General features: G+C 36.2%; 2 protein-coding genes across 3 annotated transcripts; one reads left to right on the top strand and one right to left on the bottom strand.

The window, feature by feature from the left end:
• Window positions 1-74: 74 nt before the first annotated feature.
• On the bottom strand, window positions 75-12,514 carry LOC110460935 (perlucin-like protein). The gene is made up of 5 exons (XM_021514168.1): window positions 12,412-12,514; window positions 9,771-9,871; window positions 9,232-9,322; window positions 7,797-8,085; window positions 75-182 (listed from the first exon to the last, which is right to left on the bottom strand). Exons 1-5 carry the CDS (start codon window positions 12,443-12,445, stop codon window positions 146-148), a joined length of 552 nt encoding a protein of 183 aa, XP_021369843.1. The 5' UTR covers window positions 12,446-12,514; the 3' UTR covers window positions 75-145.
• Window positions 12,515-14,048: 1,534 nt separating this feature from the next.
• Window positions 14,049-19,785, top strand: LOC110460512 (perlucin-like protein). Of its 2 annotated transcripts, none has more exons than XM_021513472.1 (5): window positions 14,049-14,159; window positions 14,415-14,518; window positions 17,522-17,612; window positions 18,123-18,354; window positions 19,685-19,785. In XM_021513472.1, the coding sequence occupies exons 1-5, from the start codon at window positions 14,120-14,122 to the stop codon at window positions 19,719-19,721; spliced, it is 504 nt and encodes a 167-aa protein (XP_021369147.1). In that variant the 5' UTR covers window positions 14,049-14,119; the 3' UTR covers window positions 19,722-19,785. The 2 variants fall into 2 exon arrangements, with proteins under 2 accessions (XP_021369147.1, XP_021369138.1); XM_021513463.1 differs by lacking the exon at window positions 19,685-19,785 and adding an exon at window positions 19,197-19,276.
• Window positions 19,786-20,036: the final 251 nt, after the last annotated feature.

Raw genomic sequence — 20,036 nt, 5'->3', positions numbered from 1 at the left:
GTGGTTTTTTTTCTTCTTTTAACTGCTTTTCTATATTTGTCACACGGATGTATTCATATATAACTTGAATCTGATTTTGCATAATATTTAATTTGTCTTAACAGAAGATACATTCTGTACCAGCGCAGAAACCATTGTTGTGTATCTAACCAAATACCGGTCCGCTGTTATGATCCCCGTTCCTGTAAAAGACAATTGAATCCAATGTAAAGGAGTTTTACGATAATAGATATTAGTTTATCTGTTGTCTTTAACCGTACTAACAGTTTGACTGGGATTTACACAATTAAACCACTGTACATTCAACACTTGATAACTCTAATTAGTATGTACAATGTATTTTTTTTTTAAATCCTAGTATTTATATATACCTATATTCAAATGAACACATCAGATACTATTGCAAGAGAGTTAAAAGAGATCATGTTTATTAAAATTATAAAACAGGGCTTGAACGCGGGAACTTTCGAGCACCTCTTATATATTTTAAATTTACAAATTCCGTATGTTTAATATGTTCGGATGAACTAAGTATTGTGCTTTGAAAATCTTTTTTACTATCAGATGTTTTTAGCTAAGGCGTGAGCCGCCAGCTATTGGTATTACTTTAGTTAATGAGCTCAAGATATTCATAAATGTCGATTTCACACAGACGGCCTCTAGCGGTACCCACTGGTACTAAATTGAATCATATACCGGATCTACTGTCTTTATTATGCGTAACTTTGGACTCAAATGCAATTGAATGGCTTGTAAATATCATTCCTTTCCTTTGTAGAACATATGATCTTATCACAACCTCGTATTCTTATTGAAAATGCCCTCTGTTTATCTCAATCGGGAACTGCTACCTGACTGTAGGTCATGCATGCTACACGCAGCTTCCGGTNTATTCATAAACGAGACATAACGTCACCTTCTAGTAATACTAAACAAACTGCAAATAAAATCCATTACCACGGACTCAAGTTCACTCAAACGTCATTGGATATAATCTTATTCTTAGTTAGAACTAAGTATCCTTCTAAAACTTCGTATTTACTCTTGGAACTGTCGCTGGATTAACCCTTTACACGGAAATATTGTCCTGTGATTGGCTAAAATTGGTGACATTTACGTCCCTGTTTACAATTATATATTGCGTGGTCAGAGCTATGAAGCGGTCCTGTTCCAACTAACTGAGGATAATCAAAAGTGCTAATCAGTAATAATATATCTGATTCACGCTTCATATGATTATAATGTTATCAAAATATTGCATATTCGTTCATCGTTAAAATAACAAATCCTTACTAAAAACTCTAAAAAAAGAAACGACGGCCATGTTAGATCACGCGTGATGTTATCCGTTTCCTTATATGGCCTTCACGGCCAAATATAGTATTACTACTGATGCGGTCATGTTTACTACAATTTCCATATTTGGTCATGACACCCATATTTAGACGTCTGACCTATATCGGAAAGATTGAGGAAGTTTCCAACATGGCAGTCAATTAGGATTTCGCTTGCACTTGTTACGTAAACTTGATAATTTAACGAAATATAAGGCGGAGTATAACTTACAATTATGTAGGAGATCAACATAAAAAGTTCATATTACAAACCTATTAATGGATACGGATCCTGTCAATTAATTCTAAAATCGCCTCCGTGTGATTCACACCAGGCTTGCCTAACTAAAATGGGATCAACCGGCCGGGGCAGATGAGACCGGGAATCATGTTAGAACTAGCCACTGTCCTTCTCTAGTTCCATATTGGTATTCTAACCTGAAGGCTTTTTTTACCTTCGCAGTATTATCATTTTGTTCTATTTTCATCATAAGATATGCTATTGCATTTTTATATCGCCTTCTCGCTAATTACAGCTCAGCCAGAAACGAAAATATGCTCCGATAGGCCTACATTTTATATGTCTGTTGGTGTGATTTGTGTTTTTCGTTTATTGAAGTATTACCATATAACAGGACTCTTTTATTTCAATATACACAAAAACAACAACACCTTCGGAATGATTTCAGACATATACTGCGGGAAAACACGAGTGATCTCCCTTACATTTAGACATGCGCACATTTTACTTTCGTTTTGTGTAGGCCTAGACATCATTCGCAACGCGAAGCGGAAAAGACGAAAATGCAGGCGAGTGTTGACTTAATGTTAGGCATGTTGTTTAAGCAGCATTGACAATGAACAATATACATACACTTCTGCAATGTTTACCTACTACTGATTCATAAATAAGGCTATGTATCCCGATTTCGGTGACTTGTGGCCAAGCATGCGGCCGAAGCCGCAGAGAATGGCGCATGTTGTCAGCGGCGATGACAAAAAGGAAGGTGCTTCTACGGTATGTATAGCAGTTATTATGCAAAAACAAACATAATAAACGGACGTTTTACTCTAGTGAATTACAGCGTCACGAGGAACGTCTTTCTCCAGACGTGTTGCAAAATTTTCGAACTGCTTAGTTGCAAACTGATTTCACTTAAGCGTTGTTTGTGAGGATATTTGGCCTTACATTTCTTCTCATTCAGTTAAAAAAAAACATGTTATAAACATTGTATTATTAGATTCATTGTGATGTTGGCTTTCATTGAAGTTTCAATTGTTATACTACTTGATGTTTTGGAAACTTAAACAAGTATAGTAGTTCTAAATATTATGAAATGACAGAAACATTAGGCCAAACAAATTACTTGTGTTTCTACTATCAGAAAAAAATAGGGTAGGTATGTATTAGCTAGGCATTTTATTGTTAATTTGAAAAATATCTTTACTGCGCTAATATAGAGCAGGAGTTCTGACTTTAACAGTGCATATAAAAACTTAAGGGTATTGTAGAACACAAATCTGAGATAAGTCTGGTTAACCACACTGGTGTCGAACACACCAATAAGTATAGTGTGTATAATATATCATAGTTTATACACATCATATTACTATTAGTGTGTCCAGTATCTGTGGGGTTAGCATAAACTCAATATTTGTTTTAAACTTTTAATTGGCCTTATATAATGATCATTTATAGGTCAGACAGGGTTTGGTTTCCAATTCGGAAACTAGACCTGTTAAAACAGTTATCATTTGTAATTTAGAGATTAAATATTTCTAAGCAGAAAAAAATGAACTATAAATATTTTTCAACCTTTTCTGAGTTGTACAATTTTAGAGTATCTTCTGTCTGAAATCTGAACATAACTTGTTTTATGATAAATGTGTAAAACAATTCCTCATACTGGGGTAAAGTTTTTCTATATATAGTCCCAAAAACTACAGATAAAATCCTTGAGCACGTACAAGATACAAAAATATATATTTTACGTCCATTTTGCAAAACATACAACATAAGCTACAAAGACAAAACATGAGTATAATAACAGAGACCAAAATATTACAACATGGAAAAATAAAATAAAAACATGTATGTACATGTAGTATACTGTAAGCTCAGAAAAAGAGTTTATCACTTGGAAAGCACTTAATAGGCACATTGAACACGGTAAGCACATCAGCACATGGTAATTTAAGCACATTTAGAACATTTGCATACAGCACATAAAAAACAAAACCATAACATGGAAAGCTTATTAGCACATAGTAGGCACATTTGCACATTGTAAGCAAAATAAAGGAGTGCAATGGACATCTCCATGTTTCCTGGTTAATTTCTTCTTTATGGAAACAACCAGGGGAGAGTGATGTTCTGCTTCATCTTTTGTATTAATGAAAACCGTGAATATCTAAGTGCGTGTGTTTAAACTAATTTTGTTTTGTTTTTACTGGTACCTTTTTATGTACACATGTTTTACCACCTAAGGAATTAGATGTCTTAAGCCCCCATATGATGTGCTGTTATAAGTTGAATTTAATGTACATTTTGTTTATATTTAGTTCTGCTACCAAAGAGATTGACTTATTGAAATGTTTTTGAAACATTTTAATGAACTCCTCAGCTTTAATGCCTTATTTCTCACTATACAAGCTCATATTGCTATGCCTCCTATTTGTTTGAATATCATCTCTAAACATTATTGCTGGTGCAGAAATTATATGGTAACTATGTTCTATTTTAGGGGGGGAAAGCAATCAATATTACAACAGACAGGGATGGTTATTGATGGGAGAAAGGAGGATGAGAAATAGGAACTGTACCAACTCTCTCATACCTTTGAGGACTTCATGAACTTTTTCAAAAGGCTGCAAGAACTATACCAACAGTGACATGACATTTTGAAATCTGTCAGTTACTTTATAGAGGAGGAACCTCTGACTAAATCATTTTCTCTCAGACACATGAAAGCCGAGTCCACAGATCCTTCCATCAGCGAATAGTTCAAATGTAGTTCAAATGCTTTCCTCGCAAACTTTTCCTTAATGGAGAAGTCAGTGATCTTTACTTGGAACAGATTGAATCTGTGAATATTGATGCTGAAAGCCTGATGAATGTGATTGAACAGCCCCTACTTGATGCTGAAACCCTGATGAATGTGATTGAACACCCACTACTGACTAAGGGCACAAATGTTGGAAACAACGTTTGTTTTGATCAATATAACACTATGGGTGGTGGGAGCAAATTGGAAAAAAAATTAAAAGTATGTTTTTAAAGATAGAAATACTGGTCATGGCTTCCTTTTAGTTTTTGTCCAATGAATTAAAAGTCAACGCAAATGTTAAGTAGTAAAAGAAATGTAAGATCCCTGGTATACATTGTACTTTTAACAATGCTTATGATCAATATCAATAAAATAAAATAAAAGTTATAATATGTAACTTGATATTTGTTAACTTCGCTCGATTTTACTGTGTCCAACATTTGATATTAAATCTTGTGTGATATATGAGAGGGATAGCACACAAGATTGTATCAATGTCAATGAAAGCAATTATTTCTTAAGTTTTCAACCATATTTCTTGAAACTTCATTTCTAAATTTCATACATCAATTGTTCAAGACAGTTTTAAGGTCAATTTCATTCAGTCAAGGTGAAGGCTACAGCTTCACAACCTGTTCATGTACATGTGACAGAGAAATTGTCAGTGCATTCCTAACTAAGTATTCAAACCAAATTTTATAAACCTTGATCCATCATTCTCAACATTAAATCATGCACTACCTGTTTGCATATACACAAGCAACCTCAACTTTCAATAAGTCCTGTTGTCAACATTTGTTGCACAATGCTATCAGTTCTGAAACCAACAATCATGACAACTGTAATAACATAGTATGTGTTCTAGCTGGTACATTTGCAGTACTCTTTTGAAATGTATTTGAAATTAATATGTGCATCTTATTTCAAATGCTAGCCTATGAAGATGATAAAGCTGAACATATGCTATAAAGTTGTTGTTTTCTTTGTGAAGAATTTATGCAATGGAAATAGAGGGAAAATAATGTAACTCTCCTAATCTTGTGTGTGTGTGTGAGTATGTATGTTTATATTTTGTTTATCTTATTCAATATTGAAACATACAACAATGTATCATATTGAATTAGAGTGCTTTTTATATTATTTGTTCATGGGAACACAGATTCAAAATAGTTCCATTTTTCATAAGAAGAGACCTTTTCACTGCAGTGAATATGTAAAACACTTTATTTAAAAGTTTTTCAAAATTATTGAGAGACTTGTAAATTTATGGGTAGCAGTAATCCACTTGCTTATCCACAATTTAGTTTCGGCAAGTAAACATCCTTATAAATATTGTTCTGTAACAATATACACTGACTGATGCAAAATTGAAACTTGAACAAAATTCACACGTATTAAAAAGCATGCCAACCCTGGTCGATGTGCACACTTTACAAGATAACTTGCTTGAATATATATTGATCAATATACAAACTTAGACGATAAGTTCAAAGTTGAGTGAAATCCATGCCTAATTAATTAGCATACTGTACTCTGATTGGTCAATGGTTTTATGCCAAGTAACTTTGTCAGATAAGGCAAGGGTTGATATCTTATTCAACAACAAAGGCAAAGTTCAAAGATGTTCACAATCTGTGCATAATCTATTTAATGGTTTAAAATAATCAGGTATTGGTCAAAGGGGTAAATGCCAGTTTCAGTTTTTAATGTTCTATGAAATACATTGTATGGACAAAGGGAAGCAATTCCTAATTCCTATGCAAATTAATTATCCAAAGGTTTAAAATTATATATTCTAGAGGAAACTTGGTACCCCTCTTCTGACAAACCTATAAAGATATACTGTACACACAAGAAGAATAACTTCACAGTGGTACACTTTTACATAAAACTTTGATTCATAATAATTTAACAGTAAATCCTTCTGTACAATATGATGGGAACTTCGTCTTTATTTTGTTCTCTATTCCAAAAATAATATATATATATCTTTTGCCTTAGCTTTCAGTACTTTCAGTACTTTGATTAACTTTTACTATTGAACAATGTATTCATTTGAGCATTTGTAATATGCTCCGTTTAAATTGCATGAAGAGCCCCAAAATTGGCGAGAGCGCTCGTCGACTATACTAGTTTTCGAGTTTTGCTTTATTTATATTTTTACCGTCACATGGACATTTAAAACTATTTATCGCTACCTATATTTATATTTAAGAATAATCAAACGCTCATATTACAGGACAATTAGGAAAGAAATATCGCATGCTATCTCATTTTGATATGTTATTTACTGTACGCTGGATTTGAGATTTTTTATATATATATTTTTTTCAATTATTTGCTATATTTCGTTGAGTTTGTGGTGCATGTCAAGGGTTAACGTTTGAACGATGAATGCTAAAATAGCATTACAGAGTTATACTATTTATTATTTTGATGATGCCTATATTTTGTAGATACGATGTATCTAGCTATGTTAATACAAACTAAGGGAAGTATATCTGTTAATTTTCCCTACGTAAATCAAAGTTCGAGCGTATAAACTAGTTCACTAATAAACTAAATACAATGCATTCTCAACACTTAAACGGCCTGAAGCAACATTAATTTGCTTGAAGGTTTATCATGTTTCAAGCTTTGAATTCAATTAGTAAGCATGGTACATAAACAGATGTTAAAGTATATCCCCACGGGTGGTGGGCATTCGATATTGGCGCGAATAAGATTGCTTACCTGGTTTTAGCAGTAAATCACCACGGGAAGTTAGAATTCAAGAAGAGGTTGGAGGTTGGCATTAGAGAGGGGCGTGGCTAATGTATCTTACCTGGTGTCACAGATATAGTAGTACACCCCCTGGTTAGCATTAGAGAGTGGCGTGGCTAAGGTTTCTTACTTGGTCTTACTTATATCGTAATACATCACCATGGCATCCCCATCTGAGGTTGACATAAGCGAGGGGCGTGGCTAAGGTTTCTTACCTGCTCTCACAGGTTGGCATTAGAGAGGGGCATGGCTATGGCTTTTTTACCAAGTTTCACAGATATAGTAGTACATGCCCATGATAATTTATCATTAGCGAAGACAGTGGCTAAGGTTTCATACCTGGTCTAACATATATAGTAGTACATTCCCATGATGGAAGGTTGGCATTATAGAAGGCCTTGGCTAAGATTGCCTATCTGGTATAACACATATAGTAGTACATCACCATGGCATCCCCATGTGAGGTTGACATAAGCGAGGGGCGTGGCTAAGGTTTCTTACCTGGTCTAACATATATAGTAGTACATTCCCATGATGGAAGGTTGGCATTATAGAGGGCCTTGGCTAAGATTGCCTACCTGGTATAACACATATAGTAGTACATCACCATGGAAGGTTGGATTTAGAGAGGGACGTGACTAAGGTTTCTTACCTGGTCTCACAGATATAGTAGTACATTCCCATGGGTGGTGGGTGAGTGTGATGGACGTGGGTGTGGTTATTGTTATTCGCACGCTTTCCTCTCGAAGAACACTTTTCGTCTTCCCATAACAATTCACGATCTACCCATTTCAGTGTCAGGCAATTTTCGACTGTAGTCCCATTCGGTTGTCCTGGAGCCCATTTTGTGAAGGTCAGAGGACCACCGGTCTCCAGCCATCTAAAGCTTCCCTCAAACGTGTAGTCGGTAGCACCTATAAACCACTCTGCTATACCGCGACCTAAACATAATATAAACATTTCCAATATCAAGCAACACAATGATTTATGAAGGTCAAAAAAACACACACTTTATCAACCCTAACCCTAAAACCCTTGTCCCAAAGCGCTAAACACGAAAAGTAAGTATCTAAAATAGATTATTTTAGTTTAAACGATTTTTATCACTTATAATGACACGTGTTGTCGTAAGTTGCGAAGTTGTCCACCGACATTTATTTTGTCCCCCAGAACATGCATTGTGTCTGTTAATGATACAAGGTGTTTACTACATTGGTTTTTGGGATTAAGTGTTCCTTATATGTCAGTATGAGATATTGTCTTCTGTATCACCGAGTAGTATTATATCCAAATAATGCTACTTCAAAAATGGCATTTATTTCTCAACATTCACGAAGTTTAACAACATTGGCTTTCTGGACATATTCCACGACTTGTGTAACGAGTTATGCGGTCGATATATACCAATACGCACTGTGCTGAGGTCAGCTATTTTATGCAAAAATGAATTACGTTTTCATCAGTGTGCTCAAGCATAAAATATCTAAATATACTATCAATATAATGTATTTCCACTTTTACATTAACATCAACATCAAGTTATTGACACAGAAACAAAAAAGTGATTCATAGTAAGAATAGGATTAATACATGATATTTACCAAGCTGTAAGAATAAAGATACATGTCATTGCTCTATGCCGTGCGTTTGCAACAAAAAGAGGCAATTAATATTATCATACACAGGTTTGATATTTGGGGACAATGAATTAATTTTAAAACTAAGGTTGGTGGTAAAATAAACGCGAGCGTGCACAGTTACTAAGAAAATATCTTACCTCTTTACCCTCCAAGGATGGTTGTCTTAACTGCGAACTTATTGGAGATTGTTTCCTTTTAAACTTTTTGAGGATAGTCGTCTTACGACCCAGTACATTAAGAATAGTAGCCTTACCTCTTAACCCTCTAAGGATGGTTGCCTAGCTTACCTATTTTTCACTGTGAGCGGGGTTGCCTTACCTCTTTACCCTCTAAGGATGGTTGCTTTACTTACATTTTTTCCACTGTGAGCGGGGTTGCCTTACCTCTTTACCCTCTAAGGATGGTTGCTTAACTTCCCTTTTTTCATTGTGAGCGGGGTTGCCTTACCTCTTAGCACATTGAGAATGGTGGCCAGGAAATCATGTTTATCCTGGCTGTCGTCACTCAGTAACCAGGCAGTCTTGGACCTACAATCGGCCTGTTGATATGACATTCTATCTTTAGTTATGGTAATACAGATATTTGGTAAAAATAAGAAGTAAGAAAAAAAGAAGAAACGAATATATATCCAACACTGTTAGCACATAGAGCAAAATATAAGACATCCTCAACAATATGTACCTAACATCAGCACAAAATGGTGAAATATACCACATGGAGCAGCAAATAACCTACTCATTTTTTTTCGAAATCGACATAGTTTAACAGTTGATGATAACTCTCCGTGTAAAAGTTATATTTGATTACATTAGTAGGTGACAGGAGATTTCACCGATCATTACAATTAAGTGGAAAAATGATTTGTGATATATTTTTCTAGTTTATCTGAGGTTAATGTTAAAAGGCTACTTATTAAAAACATTACGAAACCAATTTATTGTCTTATTCAATAATACATGGTTGTATTTATGCTTTATATTACCTACCTCAGCATCGTTCCACGATTTCTTGCCTTGACTAAACCAGATACAATCCTCTTTGTACTCTGTCCAGCCGATCTGACAGGTCGCCAGCACCAGTGGTAAACCTGTTTTATTATATAATGAATTAGTTATCACTACTACATTCTCGCAAATCCAATGGTTCCATGCTCGATGAACTTATTTCTCAACACCCAATGGCTTCACATGTCAGATATCGTGATAAAATCGAAGGTTCTTCACGCTACTCCTTGATCCTTGATACAAGAAGAAAAAACTTTGATGAAGATCAAAGGAATCGCTCTGCTGGGAAATGGTAAAATCGACAGGCTCGGATGGAAGTTGAGACAGATTTGGCTCTACGAATTGTTAAGGACTTTTGTACCACCGCGAGCTTGTAACGTTCATTTCCAAGTGGTGGAGAGAAGATATATATTTGTATTGAGAGCTGTACCCTTAGATATCGAGGATGTCAATTCCTGGTGATAAACATATAGTACAGGTCATCGAGACCAGGGGCAACATGAACCAAGTAGGAAGATGGTCATAACCAGTTGAAATATATGATATTGCTACGTTGTCGTAATTACGGTAACCTATGACATGGAAATGGCAAACAAACCACTGTGTTATACTTCAGCATGTGTCAGCCCCATGACATGTTAGACTGGTGACTATACTGGAAAGATCAGTTTCTGACGTGTCTTATCACAATCTGCAAGTATCTATACAAATTGATTTCTCTTTCCTAATCATTAAATCTTAAGTCCCATCTCACATCTTAAGACTATTTGCAAACTTCATTTTAATGCTCTTATATATTGAGACAATGCATAAAATAAAGCTGTCACGCAATTCAAGCATAAACACAAGTGTCGTAATGGCAGGGTTCTCCCCAGGCCATTTAGCTGATACGGCTCCGTATCAGCTTCAGTTTGAAATCCTCCCTGCCGTATCAGCTTAATTGACCCGTATCACCTTAAACTGTGAACCGTATCACCTTGTTATTTGTACTGAACAGAAGGTGGTCTTTTTACACAAGAAATTGACACTGATTAAATTACACGGCTGACCCAAGTCCATCAATGACCCCACTGGTCAGATGCACGATAAGCGTATTGCCACAGGGGGCCTGTAATTAGTGGGGAGGGGGACCGGACGACAAGCCCACAGGTGTCCGGCAAGCGTGCTCACTGGAGCCTAAAGCAATTACCACCGGATCCTTTTAGCATGGTCAATAGGTGATTAATTGAGGTACCTACTGTTGGATTAACAAAACAAACACTTATTACATCTATTATAAATTAATTTACTCACATATGATTGCATTTGACAACGCTGAAATAGCGTGTGTATTTAGTTAGTGATGATCGCCATCTTGGATTGTGTAAAGTACAAACCGGAAAGGGGAATGAAATTCCGGATTTGTCGTTTTTAATGAAGAAGAGCTCAAATAAAAATGCTGTTTTAATCTTTGATCACATTTACTGACAGCAGTATTTAATATAGTTTTAGAGGAAATAAAAACACTGTACATTTTATTAAAACATTTTCTCTTACAATAATAAGGACTATGATATAAACTTGTTCATGTAAGTGTTTCCCCCTATAGCTTTTAAATATTTCTTCTTTAAATTATTTTTAATGGGGATTAAGTAAGGGATACAAATGTAAAGATAAGAGACAAATGTCACAAATGTCATATCTATTATTCAATGTACAAAACTCATCAACCTTTCTATAAATTGTTTTTTTTTTCAGAATATATTGCTGAAAATTCAGACATAAGAAACACTTATTTATTTCCTTGGTTTTAATGTTCACCAAAAGAAGTTTGGTAAATAAAAGTAACTTTTTAAACATTATATTACACCCCCCCACCCCCTTAGGTTTGATAAGGTATTATATTAGCGTGTCCGTCTTGAATGTTCATTGCAAATGAAACATATCAGCTTAAAAAAATTCTGGGGATGATAAATTCAGCTATATTTTGTTATGACAATACACATTTATATTCCATTTGAATACCGATAAATGATCCTTCAAAATTAACTTGGAAGTCCTATTAGCAACTGATTACTTTAGTACAAAGGTATAATGATGAGGTCACCGTTATAATGATTGTATAATTCTTATTTACGATTCTTCTAAAGAACGACTGTTACATTTTAGGGGAAACAGTATCTTTTTAATAGGATAGGATAGATGATGGGTGCATGCAGTAACCTCTATGTCCATATCATATAATATAACAATTTTAATTTACAAATCACTCCCGTTGTTAGATTTGTAGCCAGCAAGGTGATTTAATTTCAGTTCAAGATGTTTCCAATAATTGTCCAAACTAATTTCAAAGTCTTTAATCTATCAGAACGCCTTATTAAACATAAATTGAATTTTTTATTGATGGCATTTTAAACGCTATTAAATGTTCCTTAAATAGTACAAATAAACATTGACTAAATTTTAGTTGAAATACACTGACGATATGGGTGCGTATTCGCAACCTTATCACGGAGTGCTGGAAAGGACTTGACAAACTATGTTGATTCCAATGTGCATTTATATTGACAAAATATGTTTAAAACAGAATGGTATTTTATGCTTAAACAATATGTCACCACCTGTTAATCATTCACAGTCTTACCGACACACAAGAGCAGTCCTAATCGCAGAACCATGGTCGTAGCTGATAATAGGTGGAATGGCAGATATCAGTAGTCCGGGAGAGGGTGATAAGGTTTGACCGCTTGTTAGGTAGTATAGCTATCACCGTTGTTGAACAGGTCTCTCGCTGAGTGCAATTGACTTCAATGATCATGTTGTGTGTTGAATAATTCGTTTTGTTTTCTATTTGTAAATTTACAATGCTTTAAAAAGATGTATTCAAAGCAATTACACACCAATTATCCAAGTACATTGTCAGAACTTGTATTACAATCGGAAGCTTAAGTGGGACATTTACCTGAAAATTTGGTCATTCGTTCACGCGATAAGGTAACCTACTTACATTACAAACATTAAATATAGATACAATTTTAGCACCAACGCGTCACCTCTCTTCTAACAACTTAATGTATCACCGCTTACTTACCGACACAATGCGTCAGATATTTTTAAACAGTCCCTTTCCTAGCAACACAACGCGTCACCTGTCTTCTAAAGAAACAACCAATCTGTCCTTTAACACGACATAATATATCACCTCTCTTTTAGCAACACAACATCTTTTTTTCTCTCTTTACGCCGCAACGGGTCATCTCTCTTCTAAATTCAGAAAAGATTTACAGAAAAAAACAACATTTTTGTTCGAGTATAGGTGATCGGTTTCCATTTTCAATGTTCTCTTCTGGTGATCTTTGTTGACCTCACATGTATGACACCTAACCACATTTTTACGTCACGTTTAAGTGACCTGACTACATTATTTCATCACCTGTTAGTGACCTGACCCCAAGTTTTATTTCACGTGTACGTGGAATGACCTTAGTGTTTACGTTACGTGCAAATTACCTTACCTCAATATTAACTTCACCCATAAGACACCTGTTCCAGGGATCATGAAATAATCTTAGATTTGGGTTTGTGCTTAGCCAATCAGGTATGATGGACTTTTCATGACGTTATTTGTGATTGGTATAAGTCAAAAAATGAAGACAATTTAAGACTTAAGATTTCATGATCTCCGGGCCTAATCACATTATTTACCTGTAAGTGCCTTTACCTCAGTGTTTATTTCACATGCAAGTGACTTGACCTCAGTGTTTATTTCACCTGTAAGTGTTCTGACCTCAGTGTTTATTTCACATGTAAGTGTTCTGACCTTAGTGTTTATTTCACATGTAAGTGTTCTGACCTCAGTGTTTATTTCACATGCAAGTGTTCTGACGTCAGTGTTTATTTCACTTGTAAGTGTTCTGACCTCAGTGTTTATTTCACTTGTAAGTGTTCTGACCTCAGTGTTTATTTCACATGTAAGTGTTCTGACCTCAGTGTTTATTTCACCTTTAAGTGTTCTGACCTCAGTGTTTATTTCACCTGTAAGTGTTCTGACCTCAGTGTTATTATCATGTGTACATGACGTGACCTCAACATTAACGCCACGGGTAACATGGCCTCTTTGTTAACTACCAGTGACCTAAGCTCAATGTTAACCTGTACATATTCGGACCTACTTGTTAACGTTAACCGTTAGTGACCTGACTTAGTGCTTGTGTAATTGGTCCTGTCTTAACGGTTACAGAACGTGTAGATGACTTATCTCGTTCGGACAGGGCTGTCGGGCTGTCGGACAATTTCATATGTCGGTTCCCATGTCCCTTTCCCACTACATATCTGTTGGCTGAAAGGTAGACATGCATTTACACCTAGTTTTGACTCTTGCTATTGCTTTAGGTAAGTGGAAATGATTCCTTACATTTTCAATCCTTTTGGAAGTACATTACTTTACTACAAATATTGTATACATTCATATATTTTTTTTCTCCAAAAAAAAATATGCTCTCATTTGTATCTCTACCTAAGGACATAACATAATTGCTTACCACACAGAGGGTGACTAGGCCAGTTGACTAGGAATCCTTTATCAAGCCTACAAGGTATTCAAATAATGGATTACAATAAATATTTCGTAATGACATTTCATTTTAGCTGTTGCCGTTGTGAAGGCAAACAAATGTGAAAGTGGATGGGCAGAGTTTAAAGAGGATTGTATCTATATTGGTCATGACCGTACGTCATGGGATGACGCCGAGGTGAGTACTTAATAAGGGATGACGCCGAGATGAGTACTTAACAAGGGTTGATGCCGAAATGAGTACTTAACAATGGTTGATGCCGAGACGAGTACTTAACAAGGGATGACGCCGAGGTTATTAATTAACAAGGGTTGATGCCGAGATGAGTACTTAACAAGGTTTAATACCGAGGTGAGTACTTAATAAGGGATGACGCCGAGGTGATTACTAAACAAGGGTTGATGCCGAGATGAGTACTCAACAAGGGTTGATGCCGAGATGAGTACTTAACAATGGTTGATGCCGAGGTGAGTACTTAACAAGGGATGACGCCGAAGTTATTACTTATTCTACCACGTCTGTGATGTAACGACGGTTTTCATTTGTTAAAAAGAGTGCATTATTGAGCGATATACCTTGCGCGTGCCAATATCCAATGCCAATAACCAATGCACATGAAAAAGTGCGCACGCATACTGTTCCAACAACCTCCCCGTATTTTATAATGAATTAAAAAAATAGCATAACTGTCAGGCGGGATCAAAATATTTGACTGGCCTGCCATTCAAAAGATTACACGGATATATAGACCTAAAGTTTGTGGGTCCGTGCAGTGAAAATGGTTTATTAATTATTGACATTTAAAATGTACAGGTCTGAAGACAAAATGGTAAATTATTAATTACTTCTGTTTTTACTTCACTGGGTAGTGCCGTTCATTTCACGATGTGTGTAGTGTGTGTATGTACTGTCAAGCGTTGATTTCATGTTTTGACGAACGATGTCGATAGCGTGCCAATGTTTGATTGATTGAAATAAACATCGTATCTGACGTCACACGTGTTTAGTTGTTTCTGGTCTGCAAAACGTCGTCTGCTTTCAAAATATCAAAGTGATGTGGAGCATTCGCCTACAGTGTAAATACCGTTTGTGAAGAATAATTTTGCAAAAAGTAGCATCGGTCTGAACAGTGGTTGCAAAACACAGCTGTCCGGTGAAGTCGGTGAAGGTGAAGGTCGCATCGTGATCAGCCGGTCAGCGAATTTCCATCACGAAAATGTTGGAAAAATAATTAACTCTGGCCGAAGCGACATTCGTTAATTATTTTAACCAACATTTTCTCACTCTCGTTATATATTCCACCATAATGCACGTGCATATGCTGATTATTTCTTAAATAAGGGATAAGGCCGAGGTGAGTACTTAACAAGGGTTGATGCCGAGATGAGTACTTAACAAAGGTCAATGCCGAGGTGAGTACTTCATAAGGGATGACGCCGAGGTGATTTCTTAACAAGGGTCAATGCCGAGGTGAGTACTTAATAAGGGATGACGCCGATGGGAGTACTTTACAAGGGTTGATGCCGAGGTGAGTAATTAACAAGGGTTGATGCCGAGGTGAGTACTTAACAAGGGATGACGCCGAGGTTATTACTTATTCTACCACGTCTGTGATGTAACGACAGTTTTCATTGGTTAAAAAGGGTGCATTACTGAGCAATATATCATGCGCGTGCCAATAATCAATGCATGTGAAATAGTGCGCACGCATGCTGTTCCAACAACCTCCCCGTATTTTATCATGAATTAACAAAAAAACAAACATAACTGTCAGGCGGGATCAAAATATTTGACAGGCCTGCCTTTCAAAAGATTACACGGATCTATAGACCTAAAGTATGTGGGTCCGTGCAGTGAACATTGTTTATTAATTATTGACATTTAAAATGAACAGGTCTGAAGACAAAATGTTGGAAAAATAATAAACTCAGGCCGAAGCGCCATTCGTTAATTATTTTTACCAACATTTTCTCACCCTCGTTATATATTCCACCATAATGCACGCTCATATGTTGATTATTTCTTAAATAAGGGTTGACGCCGAGGTTAGCACTTAACAAGGGTTGATGCCGAGATGAGTACTTAACAAGGGTCAATGCCGAGGTTAGTACTTCATAAGGGATGACGCCGAGGTGATTACTTAACAAGGGTCAATGACGAGGTGAGTACTTAATAAGGGATGACGCCGAGGGGAGAACTTAACAAGGGTTGATGCTGAGGTGAATACTTAACAAGGGTTGTTGCCAAGGTGAGTACTTAACAAGGGATGACGCCGAGATGAGTACTTAATAAGAGATGACGCCGAGATGAGTACTTAACAAGGGTTGTTGCCGAGGTGAGTACTTAACAAGGTTGATGCCGAGGTGATTACTTAACAAGGGTTGTTGCCGAGGTGAGTACTCAACAAGGGATGACGCCGAGATGAGTACTTAATAAGAGATGACGCCGAGATGAGTACTTAACAAGGGTTGATGCCGAGGTGATTACTTAACAAGGGTTAACGCCGAGGTAAGTACTTAATACGGGATTACGCCGAGATGAATTCTTGATAAGGGATGACGCCGAGATGAGTACTTAATAAGGGATGACGCCGAGGTGAGTACTTAACAAGGGTTGATGCTTTAGGTAAATAGCTAATAAGGGATGACCAGTCATTCCCTCTCTGGTTGTTTCATGTTTTTACTCTGTTCCAAAATAGTCGTCGTTTGCCTTTATTGCAAGAGAAGATTTTCGTGATAATAGGAAAAGGGTATAGTAGTGAACAGAGTGGAAAAGTCTATCTTTTAGACAGATTGATCGAAATTCTTTTAATTTATTCAAAATACACATTCCACTTCTGGAGTATTTACTGTTGCCTTGAATATGTAATATAGCTCTATATCACATTGAACAACAGAATGTTCATATTGTTAGTGTGTCGAACTCGTTTTCAATACTTAATTGTTTAAATTTGTTTATAAATTATCGGCATATTCTTGACGACATAATCCTCATTATTCATTTTTTGTTCGAACAAAACGGACTTGATTGTTTCCATTATTTTGCCGATGTATTTAATAGGGTATATATAGGTATTTATAGGTAGTTCCTATATGTAATTCTTTAGGTACATGTATATATAGGTACTTGTATAGGTAATTCTATAGGTATCTATTTGTAATTCTAACATTTTGTTTCCAGAAAAGATGCAGAGACAGGGGCGCATGGCTGCTCTCAGATGACAATGAAGAAAAACACGATTTTCTTACTACCCTCTTAAATGTCTTTTACAGTAAGTTCCATTCGTGACAGTTATCACAAATGAATCTTATCATGTCCGGACTGGTTTCCGATGGAAAACATTAACATATGCAGTGTTTACTATCTGATCAAGCTAACACAGATATCATGTTACAAATTGTTGTTCGCCTATACACATAACTATGACTGTTCATGAAAGACATTTCGTCATGGTGTGTTCTCTCCCACCTTTTGTCGATATCTCGTTACGTATCTTTTTTGCTTTTCATCTTTCCACTTTGGAGGATTTTTGTCTTTTTTTTCGGTGGGTTTAGTCGCTAGGCGAAATTTCGTCGGCAACAAAGCGAAAATAGAAACGTTACATAAGAGCCACCTTATAATAAACATTCAATGCTATTTCTTAACCATTAACATTAAAAGCGTTCTTGACATACTTTCACTTAAAACGATACGACATAGAAACGGATTACGGAGCATATGCGTATCATTAATATGTACTGCTTATATTACTGATCATTACATTATAATGTATTGTATACAGATTGGCACTACGAACGATTTTTCATCGGCGGATCGGATTATTATTTCGAGGGTCAGTTCCGTTGGGTGGAGACTGGTGCTCATGTTGGTCCGTTTTCAAGATGGGCGGCCGGACAGCCTCAGCTGAACAATACACGTAATTGTCTGATGTTGGAATGGGAAGGGAATGAGCTTGTCTGGTCCGACCAGGTGTGCAGACCCCGGGAATACACGTACTACATATGTGAGAAACTGTGAGTATAACCTAACATGGTGTCGCTTTTCTTGTTATGTAATACCCTGTTAACTGAAGTAGAGTGAATATGTCGGTGATTCCATACTGCTTGTTAGCCTTTGTCTGTGAGGGGCCGCAGTGCCTGAGTAGTAAAGGCATCTGACGTTCGCAATCACTAGTCCTCCACCACTGGGTCGTGGGCCGCAGTGCCTGAGTTGTAAAGGCGTCTAAAGTTTGCAATCACTAGCCCTCTACTACACGATAGGGGATTCGAGGCCTACATGTGATTGTCGCAAGTTACTGTCCGGAGGTGGGTGGTTTTGCACCGGATACTCCGGCTTTCCTCTATCACTAACCTGGTGGTTCCATTAATGACTGTAGCTATTGATAGAGGCAACCAAACAAAGAAAAACTCGATAAAATAGGAGGTGAGACCCAATACGAGGGTTAGAGTACATCAAGAGAAGCATCAAGGAAATCGCCATTCAATCTCGTTATCGTCTGATTAATGTTAGGTTAAATATATACAAAGGGCAAACTTTTCATTTAGAGGCTTGCAAAAGTACAAGCGGAAATATAGATATTCCGGAAAGGTGCCCGTCTTCTGCTTCATCGACAACACCTGCCATGTAAATTTAGGTCAAATCCAAGTAATGTCAATGGTGAGCGGTTGTCACTTCACATTAACACCGCTACAATACATCTTCCATCCAATGAGTGCTGACTGATAATTAAGTATTTATAGTATACCTGTCAAATTGTAGGCAAAACATTTATATTAGTTACAGGTTCTTACTTGATAAAAGATCACCCGTTCTTTATAAATTGCCTCTAAGATCAAATAACATCTATTTGTTTCAGCGGTAACGTCACAGTCGCACCTGACAATGGTATAATTGGATAATCTTGGATAATCTCAAGTCTCTGTTGATTGTGCTATGTGAATAAAAGAAATATAGAAAGTACAATGTATAATTGTTTATAATATCGTTTCATCAAACGTTAATTAGAACTCAAATAACAGTGTTCTCAGTGTAAAAATGCAACGAAGCCAGACGCACCAGAATTAAAAGTTCATGCGCGATAAAACTTCACCAATTCTTTGTAAACTGCCTCTAAGATTAACTAGCATCTATTAGTTTCAGTGGTAACGTCACAACTAGAAATGTAATTATTGGATAAGCTTGGAGAACCTAAAAACTCCGATTAATGTGTTTTGTGAGTACAGGAAATATCAAAATATTATTGTTTATCACATTTTAGTTACACGTTAATTACAATTGAAATAACAAAATCACATGTGATCATTTAAGAAAAATGAAGTATCAACTAACATCTATTTGTTTCAGCGGAAACGTCACAGCTGGAAATGGTGTTATTGGATAAACTTGGAAAATCTCAAATAAAACAAATATCAAAAATATTCTTGTTTATCACATTTTGATCAAACGTTTATTAAAACTGGTATATCAGTATTATCGGTGTGAAAATCAACGGAGCCAGACCAATACACTGGACTTAAGATTGCTATGCTATCACTCGAACCAACTGAGTTACCTGGTCCACAGAAGTTGCCTATCAAACTGTGTCACAGTTATATCAAACGGAGGTTAAGGGGAGGAAGCCTTGTATATAATAAGCACAGTACAGTTGGACAGGGTCCTTAATTGATTTTTTATTCAATAATGTTTTAAAGTGAGT

This window comes from Mizuhopecten yessoensis, unplaced genomic scaffold (genome assembly GCF_002113885.1).
Source record: "Mizuhopecten yessoensis strain PY_sf001 unplaced genomic scaffold, ASM211388v2 scaffold1379, whole genome shotgun sequence".
NCBI lineage: Eukaryota > Metazoa > Mollusca > Bivalvia > Pectinida > Pectinidae > Mizuhopecten > Mizuhopecten yessoensis.
The sequence above is the reverse complement of the archived record's forward strand: the minus strand, read 5'-3'. Positions and strand labels throughout refer to the sequence as shown.